The 23,448-nt window shown below is 39.8% G+C and overlaps 1 protein-coding gene and 1 pseudogene across 1 annotated transcript; both read right to left on the reverse strand.

The window, feature by feature from the left end:
• Positions 1-387: 387 nt before the first annotated feature.
• On the reverse strand, positions 388-21,593 carry LOC147974709 (uncharacterized). Its single transcript, XM_087520119.1, has 8 exons — positions 21,354-21,593; positions 20,895-21,239; positions 20,111-20,351; positions 19,976-20,032; positions 2,152-2,390; positions 1,813-1,965; positions 514-724; positions 388-407 (listed from the first exon to the last, which is right to left on the reverse strand). The coding sequence occupies exons 1-8, from the start codon at positions 21,591-21,593 to the stop codon at positions 388-390; spliced, it is 1,506 nt and encodes a 501-aa protein (XP_087376245.1).
• A 189-nt stretch (positions 21,594-21,782) lies between these two features.
• On the reverse strand, positions 21,783-23,192 carry LOC147974710 (uncharacterized; annotated as a pseudogene).
• Positions 23,193-23,448: the final 256 nt, after the last annotated feature.

A 23,448-nucleotide genomic window follows, 5' to 3' on the forward strand; every position in this document is an offset into this window, starting at 1 on the left:
CTTGCCTTGGTTCTGGTTCAAAAAGTCACACTCCCGACAATAGCTTGCGTCGCACTCCGGACATTCTACACGTTTCACACAATATAACAAATCAATCACCGGAACACGAATAGAACCAAAACAAAACCAACAACAAGAAAACCATTTTTAAAACTCAACAATAGCAGCATAACAGCACCTAAATTGCACTACGATCACAATACAAAAAGAATCACTCGATTACGATAAACGGTTTGGAAGTTACGGCCTCCGGAAGATTTAATTCAAATTCAAATGAATTAAAATTTGAACAGTGCAAACATGTGCAAAGTTTGTACTGTGATAATGTGCACAGGAAAAAGAATTACCTAAATTGGATATATATATATATGCTAAAAGATATAGCTATTAGAAATTTTGGCTGAAATCTGGAAAAGAAAACAGAAAACAACAGGAAACGCCTAGGCGCTGTAGCGAACTCCTGTAGCCACGTGCCACGTGGCGACACGTGATTCGCTAGAGGCGTGTGCTCACCAGAAGACAAAAGAAGCGGCGGCGACGGTCGGGCGTTGGCGGCGGCGGCTCTCAGGTGGTGGTCCGGTGAGAGGGAAGTGACGGGCGGATGCGTCGGTGAGTGACGGAGGTGGTGGTGGTGTTGGACGGCGGCGATACGTCCTCTGTAGGCGACGGCGGCGAGGTGAACCTCGGTGCTCCGGTGGTGGCAGACGTCGGTGGCGGCGGCGTCCTAGTGCTCTGCAGGGTTTCTCGGGGTGTCAAAAAAAGTTCGGCGTCGAGTGCGGGTTCAAGGTTGACAAGTGGAGCGACCGGGGCGTCCTTACGGTGGCGGAAACAGCCGGCGAACGACGACGGTAGACTAAGGTCCTCGGCGAGATCCAAATCGCACCAGCGACTTCGTGTGGTCGAAGGAGGACGAGGGGAGGCTGTGGTTGGGTTCCCCTAGGGTTTAGCTCGCGCCTGGCGTCTCCAGGGTGCTCGGGGTGGACTAGGGCGTCGGGTCGATCCGGCTCGGCCTCGGTCGCGTGTACGGTGCGCTCCCGTCCGGCTCATGGAAGGTGACGAGCAGGGGCGTGGTGCGGGGCCCGCTGGCTAGGCTGAGAGCGAGGGCGTACCGCTTCGGGCGATTAGGTGGGCTGTGGCTGCGTGCGGTGCTCTGCTGGGCCGGCTAGCTGGGCCGCTCGTTTGCTGGCTTGCTGGGCCGCGGTGCGGCGATGCGCTATGCTGCGCGCTGCTCTCTCTTTTTTAAAACAAAAACTACAGCAGCAGAACAAAATAAATAAAATAAAATAATAAAAATTCTAAATGAAAATACCTAGACACACAATAAAATATATACACTTAATATAAACTACATGAACAACTAGTTTCCACTCTAATGCATTTTTGAAAATAATTTTTATGCAATAGACCACACAAACAGTAAAATAACACACAAATAAAATATTTTTGAGATTAAAAAAAATACCAGAAAACATTAGATGAACTGGAAATAATATTCTGCACATTATGAACATTTTAAAACAGGGGAGAAGTCATGTTATCTCCGCTCCAATAAATTGCCTTTAGTTGCATAATGATTCGAATATTGCAGAAAGACAAATAATGCATGGAAAAATATGAGATGCATTTGAATGATCTAATAACATCCTAATTTCGGAAAATTGGGATGTTACAAACCTACCCCCCTTAAGATGAATCTCGCCCTCGAGATTCGGGCTGGCTAGCAAATAGGTGTGGGTGATCCTGCCTGAGATCTTCCTCTCGTTCCCAGGTAGCTTCTTCCTTTGTGGGATGATCCCACTGAACCTTGCATACCTTAATTGTCTTGGTGCGAGTAACTCTCTCTGATGTCTCCAAAATCTTAACAGGTTTCTCCTCATATGTCAAATCACTCTCCAACTGAATTGCCTCAAGTGGCACTGTGTCCCTCAATGAAACATCCATCATCTCTGCATGGCACTTCTTCAACTAAGATACATGAAACACATTATGAACTCCAGACAAGGATTCTGGTAACTCCAGCTGATAAGCTACCTCTCCTCTTCGCTCCAAAATCTTATAAGGCCCCACAAAACATGGTGCTAACTTACCTTTGATTCCAAACCTCTTAATTCCACGAAGTGGTGAAACTCTAAGGTATGCACGGTCTCCTACCTCATATGTCACCTCGTTATGTTTCGCATCTGCATAACTCTTCTGCCTAGACTGTGCTATCTTCAGCCTGTCACGAATCAACTTGACCTTCTCCTCAGCATCTCTGATCAAGTCTGGTCCAAAGAACTGACGCTCTCCAACCTCAACCCACATCAATGGTCTCCTGCACTTTCTACCATACCATACCTCAAATGGGGCCATCTTCAGACTAGCCTGATAACTGTTATTGTATGAGAACTCTGCATAAGGTAAATTATCATCCCAACTGGACCCATAGTCCGCCCTCAACATATCCTCCAAAATCTGATTTACCCTCTCTGTCTGCCCATCTGTCTGTGGATGGAAAGTTTTACTGAACTCCAGCCTGGTGCCCAATGATTCATGCAACTGACGCCAAAATTTAGATGTGAACTGAGTACCTCTATCAGACACTACCTTCCTTGGAACTCCATGCAGAAAAACAATTTTAGACATATAAATCTTTGCTAGCTAAGCAGCGGTATAAGTAGTCTTTACCGGGATGAAGTGAGCAACTTTAGTCAAACGATCAACAACCACCCAAATAGAATCATATCCTGACCGAGTCCTGGGTAGACCTGTAATGAAATCCATACCAATCTCATCCCACTTCCATTCAGGTATAGGCAATGGTTGTAACAATGCTACCTCTTGAGCACTGCATTGGTTTTTCCCCGAAGAGGAAGGGATGATGCAACATAGTAGCGTAAGTATTTCCCTTAGTTTTTTAGAACCAAGGTATCAATACTGTAGGAGGCTATGCGCGAGTCCCTCGTACCTGCACAAAACAAATAAATCCTCGCAACTAACGAGATAAGGGGTTGTCAATCCCTACACAGCCACTTACGAGAGTGAGATCTGATAGATATGATAAGATAATATTTTTGGTATTTTTATGATAAATATGCAAAGTAAAATAAAAGCAAAGTAAAAAGCAAAGGAAATAACTAAGTATTGGAAGATTAATATGATGAAGATAGACCCGGGGGCCATAGGTTTCACTAGTGGCTTCTCTCAAGAGCATAAGATTCTACGGTGGGTGAACAAATTATTGTTGAGCAATTGATATAATTGAGCGTAGTTATGAGAATATCTAGGCATGATCATGTATATAGGCATCATGTCCGAGACAAGTAGACCGACTCCTGCCTGCACCTACTACTATTACTCCACTCATCGACCGCTATCCAACATGCATCTAGAGTATTAAGTTAATGAAAACATAGTAACGCCTTAAGCAAGATGACATGATGTAGAGGGATAAACTCATGCAATATGATGAAAACCCCGTCTTGTTATCCTCGATGGCAACAATACAATACGTGCCTTGCTGCCCCTACTATCACTGGGAAAGGACACCGCAAGATTGAACCCAAAGCTAAGCACTTCTCCCATTGCAAGGAAGATCAATCTAGTAGGCCAAACCAAACTGATAATTCGAAGAGACTTGCAAAGATAACCAATCATACATAAAAGAATTCAGAGAAGATTCAAATATTGTTCATAGATAGACTTGATCATAAACCCACAATTCATCGGTCTCAACAAACACACCGCAAAAAGAAGATTACATCGAATAGATCTCCACAAGAGAGGGGGAGAACATTGTATTGAGATCCAAAAAGAGAGAAGAAGCCATCTAGCTAATAACTATGGACCCGTAGGTCTGAGGTGAACTACTCACACTTCATCGGAGGGGCTATGGTGATGATGTAGAAGCCCTCCGTGATGGATACCCCCTCCGGCGGAGCTCCGGAATAGGCCCCAAGATGGGATCTCGTGGATATAGAAAGTTGCGGCGGTGGAATTAGGGTTTTGGCTCCATATCTGATCGTTTGGGGGTACGTAGGTATATATAGGAGGAAGGAGTACGTCGTTCGAGCAATAGGGGCCCCACGAGGGTGGAGGGCACACTTGGGGGGGGGGGGGTAGGCGCGCCCCCTACCTCGTGGCCTCCTCTTTTGTGTCTTGACGTAGGGTCCAAGTCTCCTAGATCATGTTCGGTGAGAAAATCACGTTCCCGAAGGTTTCATTCCGTTTGGACTCCGTTTGATATTCCTTTTCTTCGAAACCCTGGAATAGGCAAAAAACATCAATTTTGGGTTGGGCCTCCGGTTAATAGGTTTGTCCCAAAAATAATATAAAAGTGGATAATAAAGCCCAATAATGTCCAAAACAGTAGATAATATAGCATGGAGCAATCAAAAATTATAGATACGTTGGAGACGTATCAAGCATCCCCAAGCTTAATTCCTGCTCGTCCTCAAGTAGGTAAATGATAAAAACAGATTTTTTTATGCGGAGTGCTACTTGGCATAATTTTAATGTAATTCTTCTTAATTGTGGTATGAATATTCAGATCCGAAAGATTCAAGATAAAAGTTCGTATTTACATAAAAACAATAATACTTCAAGCATACTAACTAAGCAATCATGTCCTCTCAAAATAACATGGCCAAAGAAAGTTCATCCCTACAAAATCATATAGTTTAGTCATGCTCCATTTTCGTCACACAAGAATGCTCTCATCATGCACAACCCCGATGACAAGCCAAGAAATTGTTTCATACTTTAGTAATCTCAAACCTATAAACTTTCACGCAATATATGAGCGCGAGCCATGGATATAGCACTATGGGTGGAATAGAATCTGATGATGTGGGTTATGTGGAGAAGACAAAAAAGGAGATAGTCTCACATCAACGAGGCTAATCAACGGGCTAGGGAGATGCCCATCGATTGATGTTAATGCAAGGAGTAGGGATTGCCATGCAACGGATGCACTAGAGCTATAAATGTATGAAAGCTCAACAAAAGAAACTAAGTGGGTGTGCATCCAACTTGCTTGCTCACGAAGACCTAGGGCACTTGAGGAGGCCCATTGTTGGAATATACAAGCCAAGTTCTATAATGAAAAATTCCCACTAGTATATGAAAGTACAAAACAAAAGACTCTCTATCATGAAGATTATGGTGCTACTTTGAAGCACAAGTGTGGAAAAAGGATAGTCGCATTGTCCCTTCTTTATATTTTTTTATTTGGCCTTTCTCTTTTTTATTTGGGACAATGCTCTATTAATGTTGATCATCACACTTCTATTTATTTACAACTCAATGATTACAACTCGATACTTAGAACAAGATATGACTCTATATGAATGCCTTCGGCGGTGTACCAGGTTATGCAATGAACCAAGAGTGACATGTATGAAAGAATTATGAACGGTGGCTTTGCCACAAATACTATGTCAACTACATGATCATGCTAAGCAATATGACAATGATGAATGTGTCATGATGAACGGAATGGTGGAAAGTTGCATGGCAATATATCTCGGAATGGCTATGGAAATGCCATAATAGGTAGGTATGGTGGCTGTTTTGAGGAAGATATAAGGAGGTTTATGTGTGAAAGAGTGTATCATATCACGGGGTTTGGATGCACCGGCGAAGTTTGCACCAACTCTCAATGTGAGAAAGGGCAATGCACGGTACCGAAGAGGCTAGGAATGATGGAAGGGTGAGAGTGCGTATAATCCATGGACTCAACATTAGTCATAAAGAACTCACATACTTATTGCAAAAATCTACAAGTCATCAAAAACCAAAGCACTACGCGCATGCTCCTAAGGGGATAGGTTGGTAGGAAAAGACCATCGCTCGTCCCCAACCGCCACTCATAAGGAAGACAATCAAATAAGACCTCATGTTTCAAATTTGTTACATAACGTTTACCATACGTGCATGCTACGGGACTTGCAAACTTCAACACAAGCATTTCTCAAATTCACAACTACTCAACTAGCACAACTTTGATATTATTACCTCCATATCTCAAAACAATCATCAAGCATCAAACTTCTCTTAGTATTCAAAACACTCATAAGAAAAAATTTATTCATCTTGAACACCTAGCATATTAGGATTATTTAAGCAAATTACCATGCTATTTAAGACTCTCAAAATAATCTAAGTGAAGCATGAGAGATCAATAGTTTCTATAAAACAAATCCACCACCGTGCTCTAAAAGATATAAGTGAAGTACTAGAGCAAAACTATATAACTCAAATGATATAAGCGAAGCACATAGAGTATTCTAACAAATTCCAAATCATGTATGGCTCTCTCAAAAGGTGTGTACAGAAAGGATGATTGTGGTAAACTAAAAAGAAAAGACTCAAATCATACAAGACGCTCCAAGGAAAACACATATCATGTGGTGAATAAAAATATAGCTCCAAGTAAAGTTACCGATAGAAGTAGACGAAAAGAGGGGATGCCTTCTGGAGCATCCCCAAGCTTTGGATTTTAGGTGTCCTTAGATTATATTGGGGGTTCCATGGGCATCCCCAAGCTTAGGATCTTGCCACTACTTGTTCCATAATCCATCAAATCTTTACCTAAAACTTGAAAACTTCACAACACAAAACTTAAAGTAGAAAATCTCGTGAGCTCTGTTAGCGAAAGAAAACAAAAGACCACTTCAAGGTACTGTAATGAACTCATTATTTATTTATATTGGTGTTAAACCTACTGTATTCCAACTTCTCTATGGTTTATAAACTATTTTACTAGCCATAGATTCATCAAAATAAGCAAACAACACACCAAAAACAGAATCTGTCAAAAACAGAATAGTCTGTAGTAATCTGTAGCTAGCGCAAGATCTGGAACCCCAAAAATTCTAAAATAAATTTCTGGACGCGAGGAATTAATATATTAATCATCTTCAAAAATAATTAACTAAATAGCACTTCCAAATAAAAATGGAAGCAGTTCTCGTGAGCGCTAAAGTTTCTGTTTTTTACAGCAAGATATCAAGACTTTCCCCAAGTCTTCCCAACGGTTCTACTTGGCACAAACACTAATTAAACACAAAAAACACAACCTAAACAGAGGCTAGATAAATTATTTATTACTAAACACTAGCAAAAAGCAAGGAATAAAAATAAAATTGGGTTGCCTACCAACAAGCGCTATCGTTTAACGCCCCTAGCTAGGCATAAAAAGCAAGGATAGATCTAGGTATTGCCATCTTTGGTAGGCAATCCATAAGTAGATCTCATAATATATTCATAAGATAATTTAATTTTCTTTCTAGGAAAGTGTTCCATGCCTTTCCTTAACGGAAATTGGAATCTAATATTTCCTTCCTTCATATCAATAATTGCACCAATTGTTCTAAGGAAAGGTCTACCAAGAATAATAGGACATGAAGGATTATAATCTATGTCAAGAACAATAAAATCTACAGGCACATAATTCCTATTTGCAATAATAAGAACATCATTAATTCTTCCCATAGGTTTCTTAACAGTGGAATCCGCAAGGTGCAAGTTTAGAGAGCAATCATCAAAATCACGGAAACCTAACAAATCACACAAAGTCTTTGGAATCGTGGAAACACTAGAACCCAAATCACATAAAGCATAGAACTCATGATCTTTAATTTTAATTTTAATAGTTGGTTCCCACTAATCATAAAGTTTTCTAGGGATAGAAACTTCCAATTCAAGTTTTTCTTCATAAGATTGCATCAAGGCATCAACGATATGTTTAGTAAACGCTTTATTTTGACTATAAGCATGAGGATAATTTAGCATTGATTGCAACAAGGAAATACAATCAATCAAGGAGCAATTTTCATAATTAAATTCCTTGAAATCCAAAATAGTGGGTTTAGCAATATCTAGGGTTTTAATTTCTTCAATCCCACTTTCATCAATTTTAGCATCAAGATCTAAAAACTCTGAATTCTTGGAACGCCTTCTAGGTAAAGGTGGATCATGTTCAGTCCCATCATTATTAAGATTCATATTGCAAAACAAAGATTTAATAGGGGACACATCAATAACTTTTAGATCTTCATCTTTATTTTCATAGGAACTAGAGGAACACGCTCTTATAAAGGCATCTTTCTTAGCACACATTCTAGCGGTTCTTTCTTTGCACTCATCAATGGAAATTCTCATGGCTTTGAGAGACTCATTGATATCATGCTTAGGTGGAATAGATCTAAGTTTCAAAGAATAAACATCAAGAGAAATTCTATCAACGTTCCTAGCCAACTCATCAATCTTAAGCAATTTTTCTTCAATCAAAGCATTGAAATTCTTTTGCGCAGTAATAAATTCTTTAATATTAGATTCAAAATCAGAGGGCATCTTATTATAATTTCCATAAGAATTGTTGTAGGAATTACCATAATTATTAGAGGGATTACTAGGATAAGGCCTAGGATTAAAATTTCCTCTACACGCGTTGTTACCAAAATTGTTCCTACCAACGAAATTCACATCCATAGATTCGTTATTATTCTCAATCAAAGTAGACAAGGGCATATCATTGGGATCCGAAGAAACACTCTTACTAGCAAATAATTTCATAAGTTCATCCATCTTTCCACTCAAAACATTAATTTCTTCTATCACATGCACCTTTTTATTAGTAGATCTTTCAGTATGCCATTGAGAATAATTAACCATAATATTATCTAGGAGTTTAGTAGCTTCCCCTAAAGTGATTTCCATAAAAGTGCCTCCCGCGACCGAATCTAAAAGATTTCTAGAAGCAAAATTCAATCCGGCATAAATTTTTTGTATAATCATCCACAAATTCAAACCATGAGTAGGGCAATTACGTATCATTAATTTCATCCTCTCCCAAGCTTGTGCAACATGTTCATGATCAAGTTGCTTAAAATTCATAATATCATTTCTAAGGGAGATGATCTTAGCGGGAGGAAAATACTTAGAGATAAAAGCATCTTTGCACTTATTCCATGAATCAATACTATTTTTAGGCAAAGACGAGAACCAAGCTTTAGCACGATCTCTAAGCGAAAAAGGAAATAGCTTCAATTTAACAATATTATTTTCCACATCTTTCTTATTTTGCATATCACACAAATCAACGAACCTATTTAGATGGGTAGCGGCATCTTCACTAGGAAGGCCGGAAAACGGATCTTTCATGACAAGATTCAACAAGGCAACATTAATTTCACAAGATTGAGCATCGGTAAGAGGAGCAATCGGAGTGCTAATAAAATCATTGTTGTTGGTATTGGTAAAGTCACACAATTTAGTGTTATCTTGAGCCATCGTGACAAGCAAGCAATCCAACACACAAGCAAACATAGAGCAAGCGGGCAAAAAGAGGCAAACGGGAAAGAGAGGGAGGATAGAGAGAGAGGGCGAATAAAACGGCAAGGGTGAAGTGGGGGAGAGGAAAACGAGAGGCAAATGGCAAATAATGTAATGCGGGAGATAGGGATTGTGATGGGTACTTGGTATATTGACTTTTGCGTAGACTCCCCGGCAACGGCGCTAGAAATCCTTCTTGCTACCTCTTGAGCACTGCGTTGGTTTTTCCCCGAAGAGGAAGGGATGATGCAGCAGAGTAGCATAAGTATTTCCCTCAGTTTTTGCGAACCAAGGTATCAATCCAGTAGGAGGCTACGCGCGAGTCCCTCGTACTTGCACAAAACAAATAAATCCTCGCAACCAACGCGATAAGGGGTTGTCAATCCCTACACGGGCACTTACGAGAGTGAGATCTGATAGATATGATAAGATAATATTTTTGGTATTTTTATGATAAAGATGCAAAGTATAATAAAAGCAAAGTAAAAAGCAAAGGAAACAACTAAGTATTGAAAGATTAATATGATGAAGATAGACCCAGGGGCCATAAGTTTCACTAGTGGCTTCTCTCAAGAGCATAAGTATTCTACGGTGGGTGAACGAATTACTGTTGAGCAATTAACAGAATTGAGCATAGTTATGAGAATATCTAGGCATGATCATGTATATAGGCATCACGTCCGAGACAAGTAGACCGACTCCTTCCTGCATCTACTACTATTACTCCACTCATCGACCGCTATCCAGCATGCATCTAGAGTATTAAGTTAATGAAAACAGAGTAACGCCTTAAGCAAGATGACATGATGTAGAGGGATAAACTCATGCAATATGATGAAAACCCCATCTTGTTATCCTCGATGGCAACAATACAATACGTGCCTTGCTGCCCCTACTGTCACTGGGAAAGGACACCTCAAGATTGAACCCAAAGCTAAGCACTTCTCCCATTGCAAGAAAGATCAATCTAGTAGGCCAAACCAAACTGATAATTCGAAGAGACTTGCAAAGATAACCAATCATACATAAAAGAATTCAGAGAAGATTCAAATATTGTTCATAGATAGACTTGATCATACACCCATAATTCATCGGTCTCAACAAACACACCGCAAAAAGAAGATTACATTGAATAGATCTCCACAAGAGAGGGGGAGAACATTGTATTGAGATCCAAAAAGAGAGAAGAAGCCATCTAGCTAATAACTATGGACCCGTAGGTCTGAGGTCAACTAATCACACTTCATCGGAGGGGCTATGGTGATGATGTAGAAGCCCTCCGTGATGGATGATACGTCTCCAATGTATCTATAATTTTTGGTTGCTCCATGCTATATTATCTACTGTTTTGGATGTTTATGGGCTTTATTATACACTTTTATATCATTTTTGGGACTAACCTATTAACCTAGAGCCCAGTGTCAGTTTCTGTTTTTACCTTGTTTTAGGGTTTCGAAGAAAAGGAAAATCAAACGGAGTCCAATTGACCTGAAACTTCACGGAACTCATTTTTGGAAGGAAAGAAGCTCAGAAGACTTGAAGTGGACGTAAGGGAAGCTTTGAGGAGGCCACGAGGTAGGGGGGCGCGCCCTCCACCCTCGTGGGCCCCTCGTGGCTCCCCTGACGTACTTCTTCCACCTATATATATCTCCATATACCCTAAAAACATCCGAGAGCACGATAGATCGGGAGTTCCACCGCCAGAAGCCTCTGTAGCCACCGAAGACCAATCTAGACCCGTTCCGGCACCCTGCCGGAGGGGGCAATCCTTCTCCGATGGCCATCTTCATCATCCCGGTGCTCTCCATGACGAGGAGGGAGTAGTTCTCCCTTGGGGCTGAGGGTATGTACCAGTAGCTATGTGTTTGATCTCTCTCTCTCTCTCATGTTCTTGAGATGATACGATCTTGATGTATCACGAGCTTTGCTATTATAGTTGGATCTTATGTTTCTCCTCCCCCTCTACTCTCTTGTAATGAACTGAGTTTCCCCTTTGGAGTTATCTTATCGGATTGAGTCTTTAAAGATTTGATAACACTTGATGTATGTCTTGCCGTGGATATCTATGGTGACAATGGGATATCACGTGATTCACTTGATGTATGTTTTGGTGATCAACTTGCCGGTTCCGCCCATGAACCTATGCATAGGGGTCGGCACACGTTTTCGTCGTGATTCTCCAGTAGAACTTTGGGGGTAATCTTTGAGGTCCTTTGTGTTGGTCGAATAGATGAATCTGAGATTGTGTGATGCATATCATATAATCGTACCCACGGATACTTGATGTGACATTGGAGTATCTAGGTGACATTAGGGTTTTGGTTGATTTGTGTCTTAAGGTGTTATTCTAGTACGAACTCTAGGGCTGTTTGTGACACTTATAGGAATAGCCCAACGGATTGATTGGAAAGAATAACTTTGAGGTGGTTTCGTACCCTACCATAATCTCTTCGTTCGTTCTCTGCTATTAGTGACTTTGGAGTGACTCTTTGTTGCATGTTGAGGGATAGTTATGTGATCCAATTATGTTATTATTGTTGAGGGAACTTGCACTAGTGAAACTATGAACCCCATGCCTTGTTTCAACGCATTGCAATACCATTTACGCTCACTTTTATCATTAGTTACCTTGCTGTTTTTATATTTTCAGATTACAAATACCTTTATCTACTATCCATATACCACTTGTATCACCATCTCTTCGCCGAACTAGTGCACCTATACAATTTACCATTGTATTGGGTGTGTTGGGGACACAAGAGACTCTTTGTTATTTGGTTGCAGGGTTGCTTGAGAGAGACCATCTTCATCCTATGCCTCCTACGGATTGATAAACCTTAGGTCATCCACTTGAGGGAAATTTGCTACTGTCCTACAAACCTTTGCACTTGGAGGCCCAACAACGTCTATAATAAGAAGGTTGTGTAGTAGACATCAAGCTCTTTTCTGGCGCTGTTGCCGGGGAGGTTAGCGCTTGAAGGTATATCTTTAGATCTTGCAATCGAGTCTTTTAGTTTCTTGTTTTATCACTAGTTTAGTTTATAAAAGAAAATTACAAAAAATGGAATTAAGTTTGCCTCATACGCTTCATCTTTTTAATATCTTTCGTGAGTATGATGGAAAGGATAATTGTGCTCAAGTGCTAGAAGAAGAAATCTATAAAATGTTTGGCACTAAAAATTTGAATGATGAGCATGATTGCAATGTTGTTAGTATGAATTCTTTGAATATCCATGATACTAATGATGATTGCACTAGTTATGATGAAAATGTCTCCTATAAACATGTCAATTTTTATGGAGTGCGTTGGGTTTGTAAGTACACCCCAAATAGGGAAGATAGATATTGCAAGAGGCATAAGTACTTAGAAACTGAATTGTTGCAAGAAAGTCTTGATGATTGTGCTGAAAAATTCAATATTTTTCGCGCCCCTTGTGAACTTTGCAATGAACATGGTCATTTAAATCTCCAATGCAAATTGTTTCATGACCGAATCGTATCCAAAAATTGTGATAATTTGATTACCCGTGAGCATCATAAAGAGCTTAGTCTTATTTTGGGGTATGAGGAAATGAAACATATAACTGAGGGTATTCCAAAGTTTAATCTTGATAAATTTCTTGATTTTGATCTAGAGAAAATTTATATGTATTGTGCGGTGAATTGCATTGAAAATCCTTATATTGCCAACTACATAAAGAAAAGAAAACAAATAGAAGATGAAGAGAATACTAATGAAAGGGAAGAGACTTCCCAATGCCCTCCTATTATTTCTTATGATGAATCAGGTAACGAGGAAGAGCCTCCTATTCAACCAATCTCATTAATAAGGAGCTCCAAAAAGAGGATTGAACCCACACATGATGTGGTGAAGAAGAATAAAAGAAAAAGGAAGAGAGGTAAAAAGATATCTCTCCCAAATAATGCTGCTCCTATTATTATTGTGCCTCATGAAAATATAATTGTGGAAGATAATGATACTTATTATGATCTTGAAAATCTTTTTGGCACTTGCTTGGAAGAATATGATAATTGCTATACTATTGGTGCTATCCATACTATTAATGATGAGAGTGATTATGCTTATGATATAAAAAGGCCCAAGCTTGGGGATGCTATGTTTGATGAAGATGATGTTTTTGAGAATATATTTGCTGCAATTAATGTTTATCCCAAGCTTGGGGATGCTATGTTTAATGAAGATGATATTTTTAGTCTCCCAAGTTCTGATATGCAAATGATAGCATGCCTCCTACTTATGATGATTATTGTGATGATACTTATGCTATAAAAAGTAGTGATAATATTTATAAAACTTGTCATGATTATGATTACCCCTTCTCTGAACATTACTCTTTTAATGTGGAAACAATTTATAGTATTCGAGTTTCCTATGATGCTCCCACTATTCCGAATGAGAAGAATTTTGCTTATGTGGAGAGTAATAAAATTTCTATGCTTGTAGATCATGAAAGGAATGATTTATGTGATAGTTATATTGTTGAACTCATTCATGATGCTACTGAAAATTATTATGAGGGAGGAATATATGCTTGTAGGAATTGCAATAATACCAAGTTTCCTCTCTATGTGCTTAAAGTTTTGAAGTTATGCTTGTTTTACCTTCCTATGCTAGTTGATTATTGTTCCCACAAGTTGTTTGCTCACAAAATCCCTATGCATAGGAAGTGGGTTAGACTTAAATGTTCTAGTCATATTCTTCATGATGCTCTCTTTATGTTACAATTCTTATCTTTTATGAGAGCATCATTGAAATCATCGTGCCTAGCTAGGGGCGTTAAACAATAGCGCTTGTTGGGAGGCAACCCAATTTTATTTTAGTTCCTTGATTTTTCTTCCTGTTTAGTAATAAATAATTCATCTAGCCTCTGTTTATATGTGGTTTTATGTCTTTAATTAGTGTTTGTGCCAAGTAGAACCTTTGGGAAGACTTGGGAAAGTCTTTGCGATCATGCTGTTAAAAACAGAAACTTTAGCGCTCACGAGAATTGCTGCCATTTTTATTTGGAGAGTTCTATTTAGTTAATTATTTTTTCAGATGATTAATAGATAAATTACTCACGTCAAGCAATTTATTTGAGAATTTTATGAGTTCCAGAAGTATACGTTTGATCCAGATTACTACAGACTGTTCTGTTTTTGACAGATTCTGTTTTTCATGTGTTGTTTACTTATTTTGATGAATCTATGGCTAGTAAAATAGTTTATAAACCATAGAGAAGTTGGAATACAGTAGGTTTAACACCAATATAAATAAAGAATTAGTTCATTACAGTACCTTGAAGTGGTGATTTATTTTCTTATACTAACGGAGCTTACGAGTTTTCTGTTAAGTTTTGTGTTGTGACGTTTTCAAGTTTTGGGTAAGGATTCGATGGACTATGGAATAAGGAGTGGCAAGAGCCTAAGCTTGGGGATGCCCGACGCACCCCAAGGTAATATTCAAGGATAGCCAAGAGCCTAAGCTTGGGGATGCCCCGGAAGGCATCCCCTCTTTCGTCCTCGTTCATTGGTAACTTTACTTGGAGCTATATTTTTATTTACCACATGATATGTGTTTTGCTTGGAGCGTCAATTTATTTTGTTAGGATTTTCTTTCTGTTATTTATAACAATGTTTTGCATCTTTTATTTCAATAAAAGTGGCATTGATAGCCTTTACTATGCCTATTTTAGAAGTCCACATGTTGCTGTTTGAAAACAGAAAGTTTACCGCTGTTGCAATAATTCCCTAGAAAAGTCAGAATGTGATAAAATGTTGAAACCTTTTGCATATTAAGCTATGATAAATTTACTACAGTGGGAATTTTCTTTCATAATTTTTGGAGCTAGGGAAGTATGGATGTTGCTGCATTCTTTACAGACTATCCTGTTTAGGCAGATTGCTGTTATGTTTGCATTGTTTGCATATGTTTGCTTCTTTAATGATTCTATTTGAGGATAGGACTATTAAATATGCAGAGGCATTTAGTATGCAATGTTGAATAATAATTTTAGTGATTTGCTACAGTAGAGTATGATAAGGTTTTTGCAATGGTTTATACTAACCTATCTCACGAGTCCTTGTTGAGTTTTGTGTGGATGAAGCTTTTGAGATTTAGGGAGACCGTGATATGAGAGGAATTAAGGAGACACAAAAGCTCAAGCTTGGGGATGCCCAAGGCATCCCAAGATAATATTTCAATAAGTCTCAAGCGTCTAAGCTTGGGCATGCCCCGGTTGGCATCCCACCATTCTTCTTCAACAACTATCGGTTAGTTTCGGTTGATCCTAAGTTTTTGCTTCTTCACATGATGTTTACCATTCTTAGAATGTCATTTTACTTTGTTTTGCTTGCTGTTTGAATAAAACACCAAGATCTGAAATTATTTAATGTTAGAGAGTCTTCACATAGTTGCATAATTATTCGACTACTCATTGATCTTCACTTACATCTTTCGGAGTAGTGTGTTATTGCTCTAGTGCTTCATTTATATCTTTTAGAGCATGGTGGTGGTTTTATTTTGTAGAAATAGATGAACTCTCATGCTTCACTTATATTATTTTGAGAGTCTTAAATAGCATGTTAATTTGCTTAAAATCCTAATATGCTAGGTATTCAAGATTAGTAAAATTTTCTTATGAGTGTTTTGAATACTAAGAGAAGTTGGATGCTTGATGATTGTTTTGAGATATAGAGGTAATAATATCAAAGTCGTGCTAGTTGAGTAGTTGTGAATTTGAGGAATACTTGTGTTGAAGTTTGCAAGTCCCATAGCATGCACTTATGGTAAACATTATGTAACAAATTTGAAACATGAGCTGTTATTTGATTGTCTTCCTTATGAGTGGCGGTCGGGGACGAGCGATGGTCTTTTCCTACCAATCTATCCCCCTAGGAGCATGCGCATAGTGCCGAGGTTTTTGATTACTTGTAGATTTTTGCAATAAGTATGTGAGTTCTTTATGACTAATGTTGAGTCCATGAATTATACGCACTCTCACCCTTCCATCCTTGCTAGCCTCTTCGGTACCGTGCATTGCCCTTTCTCACATTGAGAGTTGGTGCAAACTTCGCCGGTGCATCCAAACCCCGTGATATGATACGCTCTTTCACACATAAACCTCCTTATATCTTCCTCAAAACAGCCACCATACCTACCTATTATGGCATTTCCATAGCCATTCCGAGATATATTGCCATGCAACTTTCCACCATTCCGTTTATCATGACACATTCATCATTGTCATATTGCTTTGCATGATCATGTAGTTGACATAGTATTTGTGGCAAAGCCACCGTTCCTAATTCTTTCATACATGTCACTCTTTGATTCATTGCATATCCCGGTACACCGCCGGAGGCATTCATATAGAGTCATACTTTGTTCTAGTATCGAGTTGTGATCATTGAGTTGTAAATAAATAGAAGTGTGATGATCATCATTTTCTAGAGCATTGTCCCAAGTGAGGAATAAAAAAAAGAGAAAGGCCATAAAAAAGAGCAGGCCATAAAAAAAGAGCAGGCCCAAAAAAAGAAAGGCCATAAAAAAGAGAAGGCCCAAAAAATGAAAATGAGAGAAAAAGAGAGAAGGGACAATGCTACTATCCTTTGCCACACTTGTGCTTCAAAGTAGCACCATGATCTTCATGATAGAGAGTCTCTTGTTTTGTCACTTTCATATACTAGTGGGAAATTTTCATTATAGAACTTGGCTTGTATATTCCAACAATGGGCCTCCTCAAGTGCCCTAGGTCTTCGTGAGCAAGCAAGTTGGATGCACACCCACTTAGTTTCTTTTGTTGAGCTTTCATACATTTATAGCTCTAGTGCATCCATTGCATGGCAATCCCTACTCCTTGCATTAACATCAATTGATGGGCATCTCCATAGCCCATTGATTAGCCTCGTTGATGTGAGACTTTCTCCTTTTTTGTCTTCTCCACATAACCCCTTCATCATATTCTATTCCACCCATAGTGCTATATCCATGGCTCGCGCTCATGTATTGCGTGAAGGTTTATGAGTTTGAGATTACTAAAGTAATAAACAATTGCTTGGCTTGTCATCGGGGTTGTGCATGATGAGAGCATTCTTGTGTGACGAAAATGGAGCATGGCTAAACTATATGATTTTGTAGGGATGAACTTTCTTTGGCCATGTTATTTTGAGAAGACATAATTGCTTAGTTAGTATGCTTGAAGTATTATTATTTTTATGTCAATATGAACTTTTGTCTTGAATCTTTCGGATCTGAATATTCATGCCACAATTAAGAAGAATTACATTGAAATTATGCCAAATAGCACTCCGCATCAAAAATTCTGTTTTTATCATTTACCTACTCAAGGACGAGCAGGAATTAAGCTTGGGGATGCTGATACGTCTCCAACGTATCTATAATTTTTGATTGCTCCATGCTATATTATCTACTGTTTTGGATGTTGATGGGCTTTGTTATACACTTTTATATTATTTTTGGGACTAACCTGTTAACCTAGAGCCCAGTGCCAGTTTCTGTTTTTACCTTATTTTAGGGTTTCGAAGAAAAGGAAAATCAAACGGAGTCCAATTGACCTGAAACTTCACGAAACTCATTTTTGGAAGGAAAGAAGCTCAGAAGACTTGAAGTGGACGTAAGGGAAGCTTTGAGGAGGCCACGAGGTAGGGGGGCGCGCCCTCCACCCTCGTGGGCCCCTCGTGGCTCCCCTGACGTACTTCTTCCACCTATATATATCTCCATATACCCTAAAAACATCCGAGAGCACGATAGATCGGGAGTTCCACCGCCAGAAGCCTCTGTAGCCACCGAAGACCAATCTAGACCCGTTCCGGCACCCTGCCGGAGGGGGCAATCCTTCTCCGGTGGCCATCTTCATCATCCCGGTGCTCTCCATGACGAGGAGGGAGTAGTTCTCCCTTGGGGCTGAGGGTATGTACCAGTAGCTATGTGTTTGATCTCTCTCTCTCTCTCTCATGTTCTTGAGATGATACGATCTTGATGTATCACGAGCTTTGCTATTATAGTTGGATCTTATGTTTCTCCTCCCCCTCTACTCTCTTGTAATGAACTGAGTTTCCCCTTTGGAGTTATCTTATCGGATTGAGTCTTTAAAGATTTGATAACACTTGATGTATGTCTTGCCGTGGATATCTATGGTGACAATGGGATATCACGTGATTCACTTGATGTATGTTTTGGTGATCAACTTGCCGGTTCCGCCCATGAACCTATGCATAGGGGTCGGCACACGTTTTCGTCGTGATTCTCCGGTAGAACTTTGGGGGTAATCTTTGAGGTCCTTTGTGTTGGTCGAATAGATGAATCTGAGATTGTGTGATGCATATCATATAATCATACCCACGGATACTTGATGTGACATTGGAGTATCTAGGTGACATTAGGGTTTTGGTTGATTTGTGTCTTAAGGTGTTATTCTAGTACGAACTCTAGGGCTGTTTGTGACACTTATAGGAATAGCCCAACGGATTGATTGGAAAGAATAACTTTGAGGTGGTTTCGTACCCTACCATAATCTCTTCATTCGTTCTCCGCTATTAGTGACTTTGGAGTGACTCTTTGTTGCATGTTGAGGGATAGTTATGTGATCCAATTATGTTATTATTGTTGAGGGAACTTGCACTAGTGAAACTATGAACCCCATGCCTTGTTTCAACGCATTGCAATACCGTTTATGCTCACTTTTATCATTAGTTACCTTGCTGTTTTTATATTTTCAGATTACAAATACCTTTATCTACTATCCATATACCACTTGTATCACCATCTCTTCGCCGAACTAGTGCACCTATACAATTTACCATTGTATTGGGTGTGTTGGGGACACAAGAGACTCTTTATTATTTGGTTGCAGGGTTGCTTGAGAGAGACCATCTTCATCCTACGCCTCCTACGGATTGATAACCTTAGGTCATCCACTTGAGGGAAATTTTCTACTGTCCTACAAACCTCTACACTTGGAGGCCCAACAACGTCTACAATAAGAAGGTTGTGTAGTAGACATCAATGGATACCCCCTCCGGCGGAGCTCCAGAACAGGCCCCAAGATGGGATCTCATGGATACAGAAAGTTGCAGCGGTGGAATTAGGATTTTGGCTCCGTATCTGATCGTTTGGGGGTACGTAGGTATATATAGGAGGAAGGAGTACGTCGGTGGAGCAACAGGGAGCCCACGAGGGTGGAGGGCGCGCCTGGGGGGTAGGCGCACCCCCTACCTCGTGGCCTCCTCTTTTGTGTCTTGACGTAGGGTCCAAGTCTCCTGGATCATGTTCGGTGAGAAAATCACGTTCCCGAAGGTTTCATTCCGTTTGGACTCTGTTCGATATTCCTTTTCTTTGAAACCCTGAAATAGGCAAAAACAACAATTCTGGGCTGGGCCTCCGGTTAATAGGTTAGTCCCAAAAATAATATAAAAGTGGATAATAAAGCCCAATAATGTCCAAAACAGTAGATAATATAGCATGTAGCAATCAAAAATTATAGATACGTTGGAGACGTATCAAACAAACCTGTTGGTCTCTGATGTTCCGCCTTAATTCTCTGGCACACATCACATGTTGCAATATATCCAGCAATTTCCCTCTTCAGGCTAGGCCACCAAAATCTTTCCCTCAAATCCAAATACATCTTAGTATTACCTGGGTGAATAGAATAAGGTGAATCATGCGCCTCCTGAAGAATCAACTTCCTGATATCTGCATCCCGAGGTACACAAATACACTTCTCAAACCATATGGCTCCATGTTCATCCTCATGGAAACCTTCTGCCTTACCTTTAACCATGTTTGCTTTTATCTCAACAATCTCCTTATCATCCTTTTGAGCTTCTCTGATCCTGTCAAGCAAAGTAGGCTTTACCTCAAGTGTTGCTAAATATCCCTTAGGAACCATCTCCAACCTGAGATTCCTGAACTGTTCACATAACTCGGGTGGCATATAATCAACATTAATTGCATTAGCATGGCTCCTACGACTCAACGCATCAGCAACAACATTAGCCTTACCAGGATGATACTGCACATTCAAATCATAATCCTTAATAAGCTCCAACCATCTCCTCTGCCCGAGGTTCAAATCCTTCTGAGTAAAAATATACTTCAAGCTCTTATGATCAGTAAATATATCATAATGATTACCAATAAGATATGGCCTCCAAGTTTTCAATGCATGCACAACTGAGGCTAACTCCAAATCATGTGTAGGATAATTGTGCTCATGATTGTTAAGCTGACGTGAAGCATAAGAAACAACTTTACCTTCCTGCATCAAAACACTCCCAAGTCGTTGACGAGAAGCATCACAATATACCTAGAAGTCCTTATGTATATCTAGCAGAGTTAAGACTGGTGCTGTAACCAAACGCTGCTTCAATTCCTGAAAGCTGGCTTCACATTCATCAGTCCAAACAAATTTCTTTTCCTTCTTCAACAATTCAGTCATAGGCTTTGCAATCTTGGAAAAGTTCTCAATAAACCTCCTATAATAACCTGCAAGGCCCAAAAAGCTGCGAATCTCTCCAACTGTCGTGTGTGTCTCCCACTTTGTAACTGCAACAACCTTAGATGGATCAACTGCAACTCCATTACCTGACACGACATGTCCAAGGAATGCTACCTCATCTAGCCAAAACTCACGTTTGCTAAACTTGGCATACAGCTGATGTTCCCTTAGTTTCTCCATTATCAAACGCAGATGCACCTCATGCTCTTGCTTATTATTGGAGAACACCAATATATCATTAATGAAAACAACCACAAATTTATCCAAGAACTCCATAAACACCTTGTTCATCATATTCATGAAGTATGCAGGAGCGTTAGTCAATCCAAATGAAATAATAGTATATTCATACAACCCATACCTCATAGTAAAAGCGGTCTTTGGAATATCTTGCTCACGAATCTTCAATTGATGATAACCAAAACGAAGACCAATCTTAGAAAACACAGTAGCTCCCTCTAACTGGTCAAACAGATCATTTATCATAGGCAAAGGATACTTATTCTTAATGGTTACCTCATTCAGAGAATGATAATCAACACACATCCTCAAGGTCCCATCCTTCTTCTCCACAAACAAAACTGGAGCTCCCCAAGGTGATGAACTTGGGCGAATAAATCCTTGTGCCTGCAATTCTCTTATCTGCTTCTTCAATTCTTCCAACTCTTGAGGAGGCATTCTATACGGTCTCTTTGCAATAGGTCCAGTGCCCGGTATTAAATCAATAAGAAACTCAATACCTCTATCTGGTGGCATACCTGGAAACTACTCTAGAAACACATCTGGATAATCCCTCACAACTGGCACCTCTTCTAGGCTACCCCCCTTAAGAGAGTTCACCTGCACCTGATTATGCTTATACTTACATACATATTTGATCCTCTTCCCTCTTGGTGCACTGAGAGTAATAGATCGACTGGCATAATCAATACGACATTTATATAACTACAACCAATCCATACCCAAAATAATATCCAGACCTTGTGACTTCAATATAATCAAATCCATAGGAAGCTCATGCTTCCCAATAGACAAAGTCAACTGATGACAACCAACACCTGCTATCATCTCAGCTCCTGGGGAACTCACTCTAATAGCCATACTAAGTGTTTTGGTTGGCAATCCATGTTTATCAACAAATACCCTTGAAATAAATGAATGCGATGCACCAGTATCAAAAAGAACAAGTGCAGGTACTAAAATAATCAAGAACTTACCAATCACTGCATCAGGTTCATTATAGACCTCCTCAACATTAACATGGTTGACATGACCCTTTTGGAAGGGGTTTGACTTGCTGACTCCTGAATTCCCATTACCGTTCTTGCTCTCTGGACAAGCATTGGAGTAGTGGCCCATCTTCCTACACCTATAGCACTAAACCTGGCTAATATCCCTCTGCATAGGCATACTCTGGTGGCTCTGGTTATTATTCCCTCCATTACCATTACCATTACCTCTACCATTGCCATTGTTACTCTTGTGACCATTATGATGATGGTGGCCATTATGGTTGTGGCCATTCCCTCCATGATGATTATGCCCATTACCTCCATGATGATTATGCCCATTACCTCCATTACCATGATATGAAGTGCGTCGCTTCTGCTGTGGTCCTGAATTATACCTGTTATTATTGTTGTACTTCCTCTTGCGATTCTCTATGGCATGTTGCTTTCCCTCTAGCATAATAGCCTTATCAATCAAATCCTAACAATTCCTAAAAGTGGCCATTGTCAACTGAAGGCTCAATTCATCATTTAGGCCCTCCAAGAATTTCTCCTGCCTAGCTGCATCAGTGTTAACATCATTAGGAGCATAACGTGCAAGATTATTAAATTCCTCCACATAAGCATTAACTGTGCGACCTCCCTGGTGCAAACTGCGAAACTCCTTCTTTTTCAGACTCATAGCACCAGCAGACACATGTGCAGCACGGAAAGCATCCTGAAAATAAGGCCATGTGATAGTAGCAATGGGATAAGTGACCAAGTAATTGTCCCAGCAAGCTGCGGCAGGACCCTCCAGCAAATGTGAGGCAAACCTCACCCTCTCTGCATCTGTGCATCCAACCGTCTCCAGGTTCCTATTGACTGCACGGAGCCAATCATCAGCCATAATAGGTTCAGGGGAACTAGAGAACCTCTGAGGATTCAACCTCAAGAACCTGGTAAGCATATCCACAGGTGGCGGTGGCAGCGGATTGTTGTTGTTATTGTTGTTGTTCTGGTTCTGAGCAAGCAATTGGATCAACTGGGCCTGTCCCTCAATAACCTGCTGGATGTATGGGGGTATTTCATTGCCATTGTTGTCTCCTCCTGCAGTAGTGCGTCTAGTATCACGCCTCGGCGGCATCTGGTGGGCAAGCATAGATGAGTTATAGATATAATAGGGCCAAAAGCTATGTATATATAAATATATTCTACCCATATGCATAATATGATCAAGCCAATAAAACACAACAACGAATAACACCCACAAACAAACAACAAACAACAAATGGTACAATAATATTATATGTATATATATAGTCGAATAATTTCGACACTAAGTAATTTAACAAACAACTATCAATCAAGCAAACAATCTAGAATCTTCATACCACGAAAGG

Source organism: Triticum urartu, chromosome 4A (assembly GCF_056163025.1).
Source record: "Triticum urartu cultivar PI428250 chromosome 4A, HENAU_Tu73, whole genome shotgun sequence".
Taxonomy (NCBI): Eukaryota; Viridiplantae; Streptophyta; class Magnoliopsida; order Poales; family Poaceae; genus Triticum; species Triticum urartu.